The following is a 16,980-nucleotide window of genomic DNA, read 5'->3' as shown; positions in this document are numbered from 1 at the left end:
AATAGAAACAGGTGGGAATACATTTATCTTGTTTAAATTATATTTATATATTCTTAGCGTCAGCTACTTTTAATTAATCATAATTAAAGTTTGGAAAATATTAGTCTCTTTAAACTAGTGTCTTTATGCATGCAAATATTTTTTATAAAAAAAATTAGAGATTATAAAAACTTTAGAGATGATTTTTATTAATTAAAATAATAATTTAAATTTGAAAATACTAGCTATTTGCTCGTGTAGACATTTGAATTTGGATAAAAATGGAACAGATATTGGAGTTAAATTTTAGATAAAACTGAAATATTTTTTGTAATACGGTTAAGTTTCTGCAAAAGAGATTTTTTTTCAATATTAACTAAATAGTATATAAAATTATGAATAATGATAATTTAATCCACCATTAATTAACCAAATAATATAAAAAGAATGCATCCCATCAATACAAAGCCGAAACCCCTCCAAGCAAAATCAGCTACTCAGTTGATGGATTCATTCAGCCAACACTCCTCAGGCAATGTGGCGAACCTTTTCGTATCCTTACAATAATCGTATATCACGAGGTTCCTCTGCACCCAAGCGTAATCCATGTTCTGATTCTCCGAGAGGTGCCACGCATTGTACTGATCCCACCAATGTTCCGTGGTGGTGGATACACAGGCGGGATAAGGGTCCGCCCATTGACATCCATCCGCCACGAAATTGGTGTAAGATGACACAAATGGTGCTTTTTTCCAGTCTGTTTTCTCTAGACCACCTCTTGTTGCCCAGTCATCCGCGTTCCAGATGCTCGAAAATAAGTACATCGGCTTCTGGTTGGGGAAGAAGCTGTTTGTGTAGTTCGTGTTCTTGTATACTCTGATAGGAACTTGATCCACGACAAATCTATTTGGAGGTATCGGTTGATTAGTTTCGGATTACACAAGATGTATCATGTATCAGTCCAATATATAACAAGGTTGTTTTCACACGGATTCAAGGAACCAATGACTAAGTCACGAGATGGACCTGATAATTTGGTATAAATAGTGAAGAGACAATGTCACCGATTGTCTAGTTAATATATGGATATACATAAAGAATATCCATAAAGAATCATGCATAAATCATAATACTCTTGTATTTATGGATTAACAAACATAACGAACAAGAATGAAACGTTAAGTAGTACTGTTGGTATATCGGATGATAAAGACCGATAAATCAACCATGAGAGGTTGAAAAGGTCACTGAAGAACAGAGATATCGAACTAAATATTGCCCATGGGAACAGATCTAACATGCGACTAAGGATGAAACATCAAATATTTTTAGTAGTAAATTTTCTAGTGCTGCTCTACATGTAATTTGATTAGAAGCAAGAACATAATAAAATGAGCAAAAAGCTAGAAAACTTACAGTATTTGTTCATTGTTCCACAGAAAGGCATACTCGTGATAATCCTCGGTGGGGTCGAACCATAAACTATGTCTCATCTCGCGGTTACCAGTTCCATTTTTGTACACGTTTGTTTGTATAATGTAAGGTTGCCCTGTTCTGTTCCCTAAGAACTCGAAGTCTAGCTCATCCCTCTCCGGCCCTGCCGCATTTTCAGTGCACATCTGCATCCAGTTAGATAGGAATTAAGATTAACTATAGATTTTTCTGAACATTATTTCCAACGACTGAAATAAGTTCAAAACTTACATAATAAGCAGTGACCACTCCAGCTGAATCTCCTCCAACAAGTTTGAGTTTCATGCTGAACCAACCGAATCTGTATCTCTGTTTTGTCATAAACCCGCAACCTGTAAGAAAATGAAATGGGCAAATTCAAAATCGTGTTCATTAAATGCTTCTGATACTTAGAACACCGGAAGCTAGCAACCTGCTTGTTTATCCAGGGAAAGATACCAGATCTGCCCATCTTCAGAAGTCTTGAAGTTGGTCTCAGGACAAGTCTTGCTGAAATTATCATCGAATGAACCTGTTGACTCTGCGGCCTCTGAAAATGGATCATCAAGTATAGCAAGAACATTGGCGGTGAAGACTAGAAGAGAGAGAAAAAGATAAGCCTTTTTCTCCATTTGTCGAGAGAATTCCTCTCTTACCACGTCAGAATTTAGAATTCTGAGATTGATGTCTCTCTATCAACAGAATATTTAAAGTCAAGTAATCATATTATTCGTACTTAAGAAATATGTAAGAATTTGGATCCGGGTCTAAATCAAGATCCATTTTTTGATCAGATTTGAAATTCATATTCAATACTAGAATTATTTGTTAAAAAGGGCATTGGAGAAAAGGAAATGACCGACAAATGTGGAGTGATTGCCAACTACGTTTGAATGGAGATTCGGGGAATCCCCAAAATGAAAATAAAAATGGATGGGACCAAGATGTTTGCATGAAAGAACGTGGGAGAACCTGATCCTGCCTTAAAATAATCCCATATTACAGGCATAGCTGGTTTTTGAACGAGGCCAACGTAGAAGAGCAGATCTATTGGTATGATATTAATTTATGTCCCTCTTGTTTATAGTTTTTCTCATTTTCATCTCTTTTTTATCATGGTTGACGACATTTTAATTTATTCCCAAAATCGTCTCTCACGTTATATGTCGGTTAAACTTAATGTTGAATTAGTCATGAGAGAGACACATTACCCATATTTCCTGGTATAATACTCATTTTTGTCCATCTTATTTGCCGTTTTACCCATTTTCGTCTCTATTCTTTCTTGATCACCATTCATCCCCCAATTTTTTCATTTCTTCCAAAAATTGTCTCTAATGATGTTATCTCTCTATTTGACCTAACTTTTGAATGGGTCGTGTGAGAGCTACTTGATACATATTTTTTCTGAAAACAGTCATGAACGCTTCCCCAGTATTATTATATATAAAACTTAGAACTCTAATTCTCCAAATCAAACAAGAGAAGTTCGATAGCTAAATCAAATGACTGCACCGCTTTCGATGAAGGCTAATATCGACCTTTTCAGCAAATACCATATTCGAACTCAGTAATAATTTATGTGATTGCAAAGAATTATGATTGCCGTACGTGACATTATATAATCCACTAAATAAATTAAGTCCATAGTTTGGTCGAGTGCTTGTATATTCAATCGTGTGAGTTATTTGGTGAGATGAAGTTGATAATTTTATCGTATGTTAATTTTAACATTGATAACTTTATTGTATATTTCTACAGCAGTGAGATGATGCTGTTGTAAAAATATTAAATTTTTATCTCATTTAATAACTTTGTATTTAAAAATAAGTGCGATTGAAAAAAAATACAATGACAAATAAATAATTTTAAAACTTAAACTTAATTTTTAAAAAACAAAACATAATTAAATTAAAAAAATAAATACATAATTATGAAAAATACATATAATTACAATGAGGTTTATTTATAGACAAATACTTGAATTTCTAAAAATATTTCTGTTGTTAATTTTATAATTAAAAAATCAGCTTTTTTTCGTCAATTTTTACGCTTTTTTTTTTTTTTACATTAAAACGATCCAATCAATCTGATCGTTCATAATTTTATTTTATAATAAAATAAAATAAAATACATGTGATTGTAGTTTTTAGAAAATATTAATTTAGTTTGAACACTTAAAAAGGTCGAGACCGTTTTTTAGGGGTGAATGTAGATAATTCTTGAAAGTATGTTTTTCATTATTACATTAAAAAAATAGTTATTTGTGTTGAATCATGAATCTATTACTATCTATTAATAATCTCTTTAATAGAGACAAAAAAAAATTGGTTTGTTTTTTGATTTCCCAATGTTGCCCTTATTTATATCACAATTACATTTTTATTTTTATTTTTATTTAAATTTAAAAAAATATTTTTTTTATTTTTTTTAAATTACAACTATTCAAATAACTCTTTAGTCCCTCGATAATTTGTCAAATTTCACTTTAGTCTCTCGATAATTTGTCAAATTTCGCTTTAGTCTCTCGATAATTTGTCAAATTTCGCTTTAGTCTCTCGATAATTTGTCAAATTTCGCTTTAGTCTCTCGATAATTTGTCAAATTTCACTTTAGTCTCTCGATAATTATAAAAAAAAAAACCGTACACACGCACTGCGTGTGTCAAGTAGCTAGTATATAGTCATCCACAAGGGATGTAAAAAGGGGTGGTTGGTACCGGGCTGGGATATTAAAACGGGCTGGCTAAGTAAGCCAGCTCGCAACCCGCTGAAATCTGCAGTTAGGCGGAGTGGGTTGACCTGACCCATCATTTTGGTTGGCCTCGAAATGATCGACCCAGCCTAACCTGTTTTGGGCTTTGGATTAAGTGTGACGACCCGTCTAATTTTTTTATTTAGAAAATATTAAAAAATTTCTAAAAACATTTGAAACGCTAAAAAAATAGAAAATAAATTTTGATAAAATAATTCGATCAATATTTAGAAACAATATTATGAGAAATTAATTGGTTTGGTCACCATGATGAAATTAATAAGTCCACATATTGTGTTAGAGATATTTTTCAGAATTTGGATGACCTATCATTTTTTTTATCCGTTTAAAATTTTATAATTTGTATTTAATTTAAAATCCCAACAAAAAATGAAATTAATCTTGCAATGCAAAAATAAGATAAAATAAATGAAACTATGCAGGAAATAAACTATATATTAAAATTATTTTACAAAAAAAAACAAGAAGTAGCAAAGAACTTAGTCTTTGGTCGCAATGGCCCAAAATTATATTCCCGAGGTGCCATCAATGCACACAACCAACTTGACAATAATTCTGAATCGTTCAAATTCTATCTTACTATCTCCCCCGCTTTCAGAGCTTTTTTTCTTTGATATTTTCAAACCCACCCTCACTTTTCCAGCATACATTTCTCTCTTCTTTGTTCAATGGCAGCCATGGCCACTACCTTCACCTCTCCTCTTTCCAAGACTGGGTTTCTGGATAACAAGACCTCTTTCCATGGATGCGTCATCCCCACTCGTGATGCTCAACCCATCAAATCGACCCGGCGGAACATACCAATTTCCATGTCCTCTACCCTGTCGTACAACCTCGATAACTTTAAGTTCAATCCCATTAAGGAATCCATCGTCTCCCGCGAGATGACCAGGCGTTACATGACGGATATGATCACCTTTGCCGACACCGACGTCGTCGTCGTCGGCGCCGGGTCTGCTGGTCTCTCCTGCGCCTATGAGCTCAGCAAGAACCCCAGCATCAACATAGCCATCATTGAACAATCCGTTAGCCCAGGTGGTGGCGCTTGGCTCGGCGGCCAGTTGTTCTCTGCCATGGTCGTCCGCAAGCCAGCACACAAGTTCCTTGACGAACTTGAAATCGAGTATGACGAGCAGGAAGACTACGTTGTGATCAAGCACGCCGCTCTTTTCACCTCCACCATCATGAGCAAACTCCTGGCGCGGCCCAATGTGAAGCTGTTCAACGCAGTGGCGGCCGAGGATTTGATCGTGAAGGGGGGGAGAGTGGCTGGAGTGGTCACAAACTGGGCTTTGGTTTCAATGAACCACGACACACAGTCGTGCATGGACCCGAACGTGATGGAGTCGAAAGTGGTGGTGAGTTCTTGCGGCCACGACGGTCCCTTCGGCGCCACTGGGGTGAAGAGATTGAAGAGCATTGGAATGATTGACAACGTCCCCGGCATGAAGGCCCTGGATATGAACACAGCTGAAGACGCCATTGTTAGGCTTACGAGGGAAATTGTTCCTGGGATGATCGTTACAGGAATGGAAGTTGCAGAGATTGATGGAGCCCCGAGAATGGTTATATAATCAGAATTAATTAAATCAACAACTGCTCTAATTTACCATTATTATTGAATAATCTTGAATGATTGATGTGAACTCGTGTGTATTTTACAGGGTCCAACGTTCGGGGCAATGATGATATCTGGACAAAAGGCTGCCCACCTGGCATTGAAAGTTCTGGGGCAGCCAAATGCGTTAGATGGTTCAAACAGTGAAGTGAAAACTGATCAGCCTGAATTCACTCTAGCCTCGATGCCATCTGATGAAACTGTGGATGCATAAATCTGCTGTAAATCGAGTGAATAAGCTTCATGGTTGAAGGCAGGCAGCAATAAATTGTAGTAAGAAGATAGTTTGTAGATGTTTGGTGACGCGTGGTTTGTGATTTCTGTTTAAATGCCCATCTGTTTCTGGTTTTCATTTTCGACTGTGGGAATCTCTACTTGAAGGTAGTTCTTTTTTGTTTCCAAAATCAAGTTTTCGTCGACGATAATTCTCAAGACGAATAGTAAGTAAATAAATTTAGCAATGGGTTCAGTAAGTGATGATATATACATATGAAAAACCATACAAAACAATCAATTTGTGCTTTCTACGTCAATTCCTGCTGGGAATTATTAGTCGTCTGTCACTTGTCGAGTGTTGGCAACTTGGCATCCTCAATGGCTCAGTAGTATATAAAAAAAATTTATATAATAATTTTTTTAGTAATATTTATTCATTACACAATTTTAAAAAATTTAAGTGATTGTTCAAATTACACACAATGGGATGCTAGTTAAGATAAAAACACATCGATATAAGTAATTTATTATATTCATCTTGATTAGGGTGCAATTTACTACTCAAAATCAACTCGAAAAAATTTTAAACTACTAGAACTCAAGTAATTTTCATTCATCCTTGTCAGGAGTGCAATCGACTGTTCGAGTTCAACTCGAAAAAATAAAACTACTCGAACTCGAGTAGTAATTTTCAAGCTCGAATACGATTTGATAATATATTCAGTTACTGAGCTCGAAAAACTCGATTTTGACTTTTTAAATTTTTAAATTAATTTATATATATGCAATCGAGCGTACCTAGAAATACATCAAGCTCGACTCAATTAAGAGATAAAGCTACTCAAACTCGACTCGAGCTCACGAGTAACTCGGCTCGTTTTCATCCCTAATCCTCTTTCTCACCTCATCCCACGGATATTTAATTTCTTTTACATCTCTATGTCCGTCGAATTTTTAAATATTAATACTCTACTCATTTATTAAATCGGATAACTCTTCTATTTGGGCCGTGTATTCTTCTTCGACTTCCGAGAAATTTGTCATATGCCCATATGACATCGTCCTTCGAATCCAATGAAAAAATAATGAACAAGAAACTTTATAGCGATTTAGCCGTTAATATTTGTAAAGTGCGACAAAAGTTAAAAGCGTAGGAAACCGTAGCGTTCTCAACGAAAGAGGACGACATCTTCTTCCACCGTTCCACGGAGTCTCGGGTGTTCTAACCTCCTCCACCAGAAATGAGCAGAACAAAACAGTATATAAACCTCACTGAATCCAAACGCTTCTCAATTGCAGTAACAAATCCGATTAACAATTGGAGGATCCAAATAAAGCAAACCCAATTGGTTTCACAAGCCTCCGCTATCCTCTTGCAAAGACACGCCAAATTCTGGACTCCACTGCTCAAAACCCTCAATCTTTCCTCCAATTTTACCCCATACCTCTTCCACCAAATCTTTAAGAGAATCGAAACCCGACCTCAATTATGTCTTCAATTCTTCAAATGGGTGTGTAAGAATATTGATTTCACCCCGGACCTCAAGACTCAGTGCAGGCTGACCCGAATACTGTTCGACTCCGGATTGTCGAAACTTGGAAAACCGATTCTAGATTCACTTATTCAAGATCACCCGCCAGCCGTGGTTGTGCATTTATTGATTCAATCGCGCAAAGGTGTTGGCTTTCACAGCGTTTCCCTAGTTCTGAAATATGTTACTGAATGCTGTTGCAGTAAACAAATGTATTTGCAAAGTTTACAGATATATAAGAAAGCTGCGGAATATGGGGTTAGGTTGACTGTAGGTACTTGCAATGCTTTGCTGAATTTGTTGGTTGATGAAAATGAGCTAAGAATTGCTTGGTGCTTTTATGCTTCAATGACTAGAAACGGGGTTTCAGGAGATCAGTTTACTTGGTCTTTGATTGCGAGAATTTTATGTAAACATGGGAAATTTGAGAGAGTTTCCATGATTTTAGATATGGGTATCTACACTCCCGTGATGTTTAATTTGATGATTGATAACTGTAGCAAAAGAGGGGATTTTGAAGCTGCATTTGATCATCTAAACAAAATGTGCAGCAAAAGAATCGAGCCGAGTTTAAATGCTTACGGTTCAATGCTCGATGGGGCATGTAAATTTCAAGATACAGAAATGATTGAAAGGGTTTTGCATTTAATATTGGAAAAGGGATTTCTCCCAGAACCAAGAGGTTCTGATTATGATTTGATAATTCAGAAACTGTGTGATTTGGGAGCTACTTATGCTGTGGATTTGTTTTTCAAGAAAGTTTATGATGAGAAGATCGAGCTACAGCATTCTACTTATGGATATATGCTTGGAGCATTATTATCCGAGCAAGGCAGGGTGAAAGATGCAATCAAGTTGTATAATATCATACAGGAAAAGGAAATTTTACTTACTGAGATTTGTTACAATAAGTTTGTGGCTGTTCTTTGCCAGGAAAATCCATCACAAGATACAAGCAAATTGTTAATCGATATAACAAGAGGAGAGTTATGTCCTGCCACCATAGAACTGTCTAAGTACATTAGCAAATTGTGTTCGGTAGGTCGATGGAGGGAAGCGGAGGAGCTCTTGAATTTGATTTTGGATCAAGGGTGTTTAATTGATTCGAGTACTTGTGGCTCTTTTTTGAAGCACTATTGCTATAACCGACTACTCGATTCGGCAATTTTGTTGCATGATAAGATGAAAGGATTGAAGGGTGTGTTAGAAATAGCAACGTACAATGTATTTCTTGCGGCGCTACTGAAAGAGAAGAGAATCGAAGAGGCAACCAAGGTGTTCGGTTACATGAAAACATGCAAATTGTTGAATAGTGAAAGTTTTACACTTATGATAATAGGTCTGTGTCATGAAAATGAACCGAGGAAAGCCATGAAATTACATGATGAAATGCTAGTATTAGGGTATAAACCTGATAGAAAAACATACAAGAGATTGATCTCTGGTTTTAGGTAAATGTTGGGTAATGGTTCATGTTCGTTTCTGCGCTTTGCTCAAGGCTATACATATCAGCACATTAATGTAGCTTTTGATGTCTACAGTATCTGGACATGTATGATTCATAAACAACTTTTGAGGATTACTGTTTCTCTAGTACCATAATTTCTTCAACCATTTCACGGTGTTAAATAACTTATCGGGGTATGTTTTTTCAAGGGTTTGTTTCAGAAAATATAATGGAGAGTGGACTGACTGAATCTGAATGTTCGGTTCTATGACATAATATATTTATGTGTATGTAATATATATGTGTATATATATATAGACACACACACACACACACAACTAGAAGAGATGTAAGTTTGAATGAAAGATTATAATTATCATTCAGAAATGTATATAAGACAATGTTTAATGGTGGGATAATTTTATGTTTGGTTCTATAATTTGCAATTTTTTTTTTGTCTTTTTTGGCTGAATTTGTTTATTTTCTTTACTGAAATTTATCGTGTTAGCGGAAAATTGGAAAATTGTTTATGAGACGGTACCATATGCCATGTAATATTCTAAAAACATTCATGACATATATATAAGTTTTTTCCCAAAATCTATGTCGGTATCTACGACTACCTAAGCAATTTTCAGAAAAAGACAAAAAAATGATGATTACAGAACTAATAATAATAATAATAATAATAATAATAATAATAATACAAATATCATAGTTAACAAGTCAAAAATGAAAATGCAAATTACATAAACAAAAATACAAATTCATTGTTAATAGTATAAAAATAAAAATTAAATGAATTAATTTTCCCTGTAATAGTGTCTTTATCTTCAAGGAGTATAAAATTTTCTGGAAAGAGAAAATAAAGCGTACTGTTATATATAATTTATTTATATTTTGGAACTTTAAAATTATAAATTTTACGAGTAAATCGTATCAACATTTCTTATAAAAAAATTTAAAAAATCGAAAAATATTATATATAAAATTAAATGTATTTAAAATCTTATATTTTTAAAAATTAAGTATAAAACTCCTGATAAATATGACTGAATATTTTATTATGATTGATTTATTTAGAAACGGGAGGATATATTCTTCACATTTGTCCTTCCGAACCAAAATAAAAAATAAAAATTCACAATTAGCCCAAAATGTTACATGGGCAATGTTTCTTTTTTCTCATGACATTTTTTGAAATGTTTATGTTGGCCAAAAAGGCACAAGAATGAAGTGTCACGATATGATTGGAAGAATCAAGTGAGGAGGAATCCGAGTCAGCCTCCCATTTGACCATAAACCAAAAGTCTTGGCTTCTATTGCTCCAAACTCTAGTTTCGCCACCAATGGCGATCTCTTTAACCCCTTGTGCCGCCGTCTTCCTCCTCCTCCTCCGCCTCCTCACATCTCATGCCCTCTCCTCGTCAGACTCCGTTGTTTCTGACCTGTCTGCTCTCCAGTCTCAGTCCTCAACCGGCGTCATCCACCTAACCGACCCACTCCTCCACCGCATCCTCGCCTTACCCACCCCTCGTCCCTTCCACTTTCTCATCTTTTTCGACGCAAAACAGCTCCACTCCAAGCCTGAGCTCTCTCTTCCAACCCTTAAAAACGAATTCTCCCTTGTCTCCTCCACTTTCCAATCCAATAAACCTAACCAGAAATCCCTCTTTTTCTTCGAAATCGAATTCGGAGAATCTCAGGCTTCTTTTGCTCAATTCGGGATCAAATCTCTTCCTCACATCCGTCTAGTCCCTCCGTCGGCCGCTGACTTAAAAGCAGACACGATCCAAATGGAGGCCTCCGATTTTTCCAGATTGGCTGAATCCATGGCCGAGTTTATTGAATCCAGGACTAAGCTCTCCGTTGGTCCCATTAATCGCCCTGGTGTAGTTTCCAAAAAACAAATCTTTTTCGCAGTCGCTGTTGTATTGATTTGGATTCCTTTTTTCTTGAAGAAATTGATTGCCGGGAATACTTTCTTGCATGATAAGAATATATGGATGGCTGGAGCCATTTTTGTTTACTTCTTCAGCGTTTCAGGGGCGATGTTTAACATAATCAGGAAGATGCCAATGTTCATGATGGACAGGCAAGATCCGGGGAAATTGGTTTTCTTTTACCAGGGCTCAGGGATGCAGCTAGGGGCCGAGGGATTTTCTGTCGGATTCTTATATACAATCGTGGGCCTCTTGCTGGCTTTCGTGACTCACGCCATGGTTAGGCTGAGGAATAGGACTGTGCAGAGAGTGTTGATGATTTTTGTGCTTTTTACATCTTTCTGGGCGGTGAAGAAGGTGGTTTTCTTGGACAATTGGAAGACGGGGTATGGTATTCACGGTTATTGGCCTTCTAGCTGGCGGTGAGTGCAATGAAAAGGTCCGGGAATAATGGGTGTTTCTGCGTTTGGGTAAGAATTTTGCATTATTTAAATTCATGGGACTCTAAAGATGTAGCTCATTAAAGAGCTTTTTACTTCAACGGATATTTCTCTCTTCACTGAGACAAATGATCTATCTCTTGTTTCTTGAGACATGCTTAACGGCAATTCCAACATATTTGATAAAGAGGAGGTGTATTTTAGTGCGTGTCCCACATTACGTATTTAGTTTTGTCGAGTGTTTTTTTTATTGTTTGGTTGCAATTTCTAATGCCTTTGTGTTTCTGCGGTTCTGACATAATTTTTGCTTAATGTTGTGTATGCATCTATCATCAGGTAAGAAATATCCTTTAAACCTCTGTTCGGTATGAAATCTGTATTTACTTGCTGTAATATGATGCCAAATTGGGAAAGCAAAAGTGGCAAGAAATGGTGGACTGTGGTGCTTGGGGAACACATTGTTATTGGTACTGGCCTTCTTTTATCTGTTATCTGGCAAGTGAATGAGTGGTAATATTATGGGGAGTTACAAGTTTCTATGATTTTCAATAGTAAGAGGGCAATGTTGAGATGGTAGCTATTAACTTCATGAAAGAAATTTGAATTCTGTTTGGGCAAAATAATGAGAAAAAAAATGCACAGAAGGAAAATAACGATGTGAATGATCTGTATTTTTCTATTCTTAATAATAATTTGGTTTTATTCATTTATGGGTATTGTAAATTTTAATTTTAAGATGATTTTGCATTGGATCTAACACAGTTGCTGAACTATGCTTCTATTCTTGTTGTCTAATCATCACTCTTAGATTCTACACTGACACACACGCATTATATACTTGTTTAGTTTCAATTTCCTTGATTGACTTCGTAGTTCAATTCGATAGAGCATCATGAAAATCAAGGGGTATTTTCTTATTTAACTCTAGTCAACTATTATTTTTTAAAAATGACCTTCTGCATTGTATTACAAATACATGTAATACACTTGGGAGGTCATTTTTTTTAAATGGTTATCAGGTTCATTTTCCTAAATATCCCGAAAATCATTGATATTTTGTTTATCCCAATATCTTCAGTGCTCAAAGAATGTTCTTCTGACCAGCATTTTGAATATTTCTGACTGAACGCATCTAAAAAAATTTCAAATCACCATCTTCCCAAGTAATTTTCTCCTCTTTTTGCTTAGGGTCAGTCATGTTCACACAATTTAATGAAGTCTTTTCAGTTCGATCAGTATTGTTGGCCATAATAATTTGTATGATTAATTCAGCATTGTTCCGACTTCCTAGTCCTTGTGGCTTATAAGACACATCTCAAAGTTCAGTTCATGATTGGTTATCCAATTGTCGAGTTTCTATAAGGCATTCAGGCTGTGGTACATTCTGCATTCTCTTTTACTCTATTTACTGCACCTTGTTTGTAATCGTTATCTATGGCAACCTTTTATACCAAATCGTTTTTAGGGTACATCTTGTGCAATACAAGTAATTGATTTGTCTTTCAATTAGCTTTCTTTAGTTTCATTGTTAACTTTGCCTCACAACTTGAGTACTTGACTTTCCTTGCTGTGAGGGGCTGTTTTCTGCTTCCATTCGAATTCCTTTTCTAGGCTTTCAACGACATGGACACGTTCGTTGGCATGGACTGGTATAGATTAGATGACTGCTTAAAATAATGCCAAGTTAAGGATAGAAAATATTCTGTTGGTCTGGAGTATTGTCCTAAAAGCTTCTCTCTCTTCCATTTCTTGAACAAATGGAAATATATAAAGGGTGCCTTACGTCCAGCACAAAAGCATACATGGCGTTGCTCAGATTTCACTCTTCATATTGTCAGTCAATATGTATTAATTCCCATTCCCTTTTCGCTACTTTGTGTGCCCATACAGCAGTGTAAGATGCCATGTCCCATAAGCTTATTAATATTCCTTCTCAAAAGCAAGACCATGGATCAGTCACGTTCTGATAATACTATCGGGGATATGGAAGAAGAGGTTGTGATGGTGGAAGAGCGTTTCTTGATCACTATTACAATCTATTCGATCTTAATCGAAGTGAGCTTGTTTCATTGTATCATTCAACTTCCATGCTCGCATTCGAGGGGCAGAAGATACAAGGGATTTCTGATATATCTGCTAAGCAGCCTTCGATCAATGTCGGAACATGATTAGCACCGTTGATTCATATCCATCCACATTTTGTGGCGGCAGCTGGAGAGGAGCATCCCTTGAGGTTTATGTAATATTTTTGAAGTTTAAAATAACAACGTAATATTGAATTATAATACTGATCTAATTTAGTACGTATATTAGAAAATATTTTCTTCTTTTGAAAATATATAACAAATATGTTCTACATCTCCTAATTTAATTCAAAAGTTGTGTTTTCAAACAATATTCCTCACAGTGTACCAAAAAAGTCTGAATAAAAAATGTTCTTCATTGACGTTAGAATGCTTCAAAACATAATTCAGATGTCACTATAATTATAATATCATAATTTATGTCATTATTTGATATATACCTCATTATTATGAAGTAAAATATCCACTTGCATTGTTCTAAACAAAATCGCCAACTTGCATTGACATAAAGGTTCTGCCAAAAACAAAATAGATGAGAAAAATATATATTTGCTCAACCTAGTATAATATAATTGTTTGACATGGTATATACCATTTATTATTAGATGTAAAAATATATTATGTAAAATCACTGATAATTTCAAAGGACCTCATCGATTTCGAGCATTATCTTCACATAAGAATTAATCTTCACAAATATTTCGTTTCATAATTATTTTAATTATGAAATGTCCTTACCACTTTAATTAATCGAAAGCTTCAACCATCCAAAGCCTTTTCTGTTTCGTGCCCACATGTTCTTTTTGATGTTCGTGGTTGGATTCTTGCTTCTTCATCCCGTCACTGAAGAACTCTTAATCCGATTTGGTCTGCTTATTGTAACATGTGGTAGCCAACAGCGTTCGAAGATATGTGGGGGTTTGAGGCAGGGGGAATGGAGATGAAGCTTCTCTTTTGAATCTCCATTCTATCTGTGTAATATAGGCTCTTCACTGTAAAGGTACGTACATACTCTTTCTCTTTTCCTTTTCCTTTCTCTCACTTTGTACTCTTGAAAAAGGTATTGTTGCTTCTATTGCGAATGCAGATGTTGAAATGATTAAAATGGGTATAATTTCGTGTACATTTATCGATCTTTTCTAACGTGGATGCCAAAAAGATTATATTTTGTTCAATTTCATGCGCATTTATTATCTTTAATTTTGTTTATTGTATAATTACGTGGCCTATGGTTGTTTAGATGCTTTTCTTGTGAGATGGTCTTTCAATTTCAGAAAGTTAAATCACCCATGCACCTTCTTTGATGCCGAAGTTCTTTTATTTTTTACCTTTCAAGACTTGGAATGTTATGACGGAGATTTGTTTAATGAGTGACTTTAACCCTATAATAATGCCTTTGCTCTTGTGATAGGCAAAGCGACACCTTTTTACGTTTTGCTGGTGCTTTCTTCCACATTGTGCTTCATATATCCTAGAAAAGGGTAGCTGGAATTGTATTAGTCCGGTACAGTTTCCCCAATGGGAACAAAAATGAAAGGGATCTATAAAGGATTCATATGTACTCTGTCTCAAATCTTTGGTAATTGCCCTTTTCTAATTTTGCCGCTGATTTTCCCCATGTATGATTTCCTTCATGTTTTGAAATGTTCTGTGTTGATTTTTGGGGCTAAATTCAAAATTCTTAATTCTTGTAGTTGTAAAGGAGCGTGAAATGGAGATTGGGACTCCAACAGATGTTAAGCATGTGGCACACATTGGTTGGGATGGCCCTTCCGGAAGTGCCCCCAGTTGGGTATGTTTATTTTGTACCAGTTTTTAATTTGATTTGGTAACCTACTGTCCTTTAATGCTCTTTAACCACTTACTGAATCCGTTCTTCTTTTGTGTTAATGTAGATGAATAAATTTAGGACAACAGCTGATTTCACAGCAACGTCGATCGGTAATTCTGGTTCTGCGCTTTCTCCGTGGTCGTCCCATGGTCGGTTCATGCATCTCAAACGAATTTGGTTTTTTCCTCAATATTGAAGTTTCATTTTCTTATTTTTTTTAAGATTCATAATTGATCATAGCAATTCATGAGCCTTTATTACCTCCAACTTAATGTTAGAACCGCCTATAGACAGTGACCAGTAAAGGAATTCAAGGAAGGATTATTCGTCCAATGATTGTAATATCACATGCTCGTATCTTTCAGAAAATATAATTTTTGCCTGAAATGATAAGTACGCCCTACATATTGTTGTATTTTTCTAACAATTTGTAAGAGAGGTAATATCAATAAGATTCCTAGATACGTGTCGGGGGGAAATTTTGGCTCATTTGTAGTGACATTTGAGTAAATGGTAGGATGCATCTAACCAAAGGAACTGTAATAAATTTGGTTTCTGTGCACTGGTAGACTTGCAGCTGCACCGTGAACGGGTTTCCTAGAACACTGGGAATATGTAATCACAGGGCATGTAGATTTAAACATATTATTGATCAATGCATCATTACTTTGGCAACCATTGGCTCTACTCTGATAACCCAACTATATCTTTAAATTTCCTTATTGTCTCAAGAATTCTTTGGTAACTTTACAGTGGATAGATCAGTCACTGTATCGAAACCTATTGCTTCTTCACCATGAGAGAATAAAAATGTGAATAACATCGGCATTTTTTTCTCTCATTCGTGTTGTCATCATGTTGCTTTTATAGATGTTTTGAGGTGATGAAAAGGTGATGAAGGATCTTAGCAGCTTCTTATTCATAATTTTGTCTCTCTTTTTTATGAACAGATTATGGAGAATCCATGCAACAATCAGGATCCCACATGAATGTTTCTAGTATAAAGAAAAAGCAGAAAAGGAAGAAATCTAAGTCAACTTCCTCCCCTAAGTCTAATTCTTCTTTGTCATCAAGGTCATCACGAGTAGCAAAATCAAAATCCAAATTTGTCGAAGGCAGTTCACAACCAGCTAACATTGAAGTGGCGTAGTAGAAGTATGAATTCAAATGCTCCTTAAAGTTCTCGGAAGTCCTCTTTTTATACTGGAACATCCTATGCGGCAGCTGCGAGGGATCAGAGGAGCTGGAGATATAATGCAAAAGAGTTGTATCTAATGTTCAAATGTGATAGTGACTTGGGAAGCTGGATATTTCTTTCTTCCTTTTGTTTTCTTTTCCTCTCGGTGTAAACAGTCGAAGGTAGCTGGTGTAACTTACTGTATTTGAATGATAACTCTCTTGTTGTAGATCCTCGCAACTTTCTGCTTCTGTAACAGTAGAGCATTGTACGCTTGAATTCTCAACTCATCCAATTCTTCTAACACCATGATCATTGCTTCATTATGATGTTCAGGGGAAAGTTCATTTTGCCTTGCCACTTGCGTTGATGGCACCATAATTTCCAAAGGTAAGGGAAAAATGGCTCACTCCAGTGGCAATCCTCCTGGATGTTCTGTATGCCCACAAAATTTATGATAATAGCCGAGGTCAATCCCTAGGATTC

The 16,980-nt window shown here is 35.7% G+C and overlaps 5 protein-coding genes across 6 annotated transcripts; 4 read left to right on the top strand and 1 right to left on the bottom strand.

The window, feature by feature from the left end:
* Nucleotides 1-375: 375 nt before the first annotated feature.
* On the bottom strand, nt 376-2,384 carry LOC140985023 (probable xyloglucan endotransglucosylase/hydrolase protein 8). The gene is made up of 4 exons (XM_073452740.1): nt 1,865-2,384; nt 1,684-1,784; nt 1,396-1,598; nt 376-882 (listed from the first exon to the last, which is right to left on the bottom strand). The coding sequence occupies exons 1-4, from the start codon at nt 2,061-2,063 to the stop codon at nt 477-479; spliced, it is 909 nt and encodes a 302-aa protein (XP_073308841.1). The 5' UTR covers nt 2,064-2,384; the 3' UTR covers nt 376-476.
* Nucleotides 2,385-4,759: 2,375 nt separating this feature from the next.
* Nucleotides 4,760-6,180, top strand: LOC140984973 (thiamine thiazole synthase 2, chloroplastic-like). Its single transcript, XM_073452685.1, has 2 exons — nt 4,760-5,771; nt 5,871-6,180. Exons 1-2 carry the CDS (start codon nt 4,875-4,877, stop codon nt 6,036-6,038), a joined length of 1,065 nt encoding a protein of 354 aa, XP_073308786.1. The 5' UTR covers nt 4,760-4,874; the 3' UTR covers nt 6,039-6,180.
* Nucleotides 6,181-7,162: 982 nt separating this feature from the next.
* Nucleotides 7,163-9,204, top strand: LOC140985022 (pentatricopeptide repeat-containing protein At4g21170). Its single transcript, XM_073452739.1, has one exon. It carries the CDS (start codon nt 7,282-7,284, stop codon nt 9,025-9,027), a length of 1,746 nt encoding a protein of 581 aa, XP_073308840.1. The 5' UTR covers nt 7,163-7,281; the 3' UTR covers nt 9,028-9,204.
* A 1,113-nt stretch (nt 9,205-10,317) lies between these two features.
* Nucleotides 10,318-12,112, top strand: LOC140984522 (probable dolichyl-diphosphooligosaccharide--protein glycosyltransferase subunit 3B). Its single transcript, XM_073452005.1, has 2 exons — nt 10,318-11,432; nt 11,739-12,112. The coding sequence occupies exon 1, from the start codon at nt 10,369-10,371 to the stop codon at nt 11,386-11,388; it is 1,020 nt and encodes a 339-aa protein (XP_073308106.1). The 5' UTR covers nt 10,318-10,368; the 3' UTR covers nt 11,389-11,432; nt 11,739-12,112.
* Nucleotides 12,113-14,005: 1,893 nt separating this feature from the next.
* On the top strand, nt 14,006-16,745 carry LOC140984523 (uncharacterized). Of its 2 annotated transcripts, XM_073452006.1 has the most exons (5): nt 14,020-14,486; nt 14,898-15,065; nt 15,181-15,278; nt 15,382-15,466; nt 16,268-16,743. In XM_073452006.1, exons 2-5 carry the CDS (start codon nt 15,005-15,007, stop codon nt 16,465-16,467), a joined length of 444 nt encoding a protein of 147 aa, XP_073308107.1. In that variant the 5' UTR covers nt 14,020-14,486; nt 14,898-15,004; the 3' UTR covers nt 16,468-16,743. The 2 variants fall into 2 exon arrangements, with proteins under 2 accessions (XP_073308108.1, XP_073308107.1); XM_073452007.1 differs by lacking the exon at nt 14,898-15,065 and having other exon boundaries at nt 14,006-14,486; nt 16,268-16,745.
* Nucleotides 16,746-16,980: the final 235 nt, after the last annotated feature.

This window comes from Primulina huaijiensis, chromosome 9 (assembly GCF_012295235.1).
Source record: "Primulina huaijiensis isolate GDHJ02 chromosome 9, ASM1229523v2, whole genome shotgun sequence".
Lineage (NCBI taxonomy): Eukaryota > Viridiplantae > Streptophyta > Magnoliopsida > Lamiales > Gesneriaceae > Primulina > Primulina huaijiensis.
This window is presented reverse-complemented; position numbering and strand designations above follow the sequence as displayed.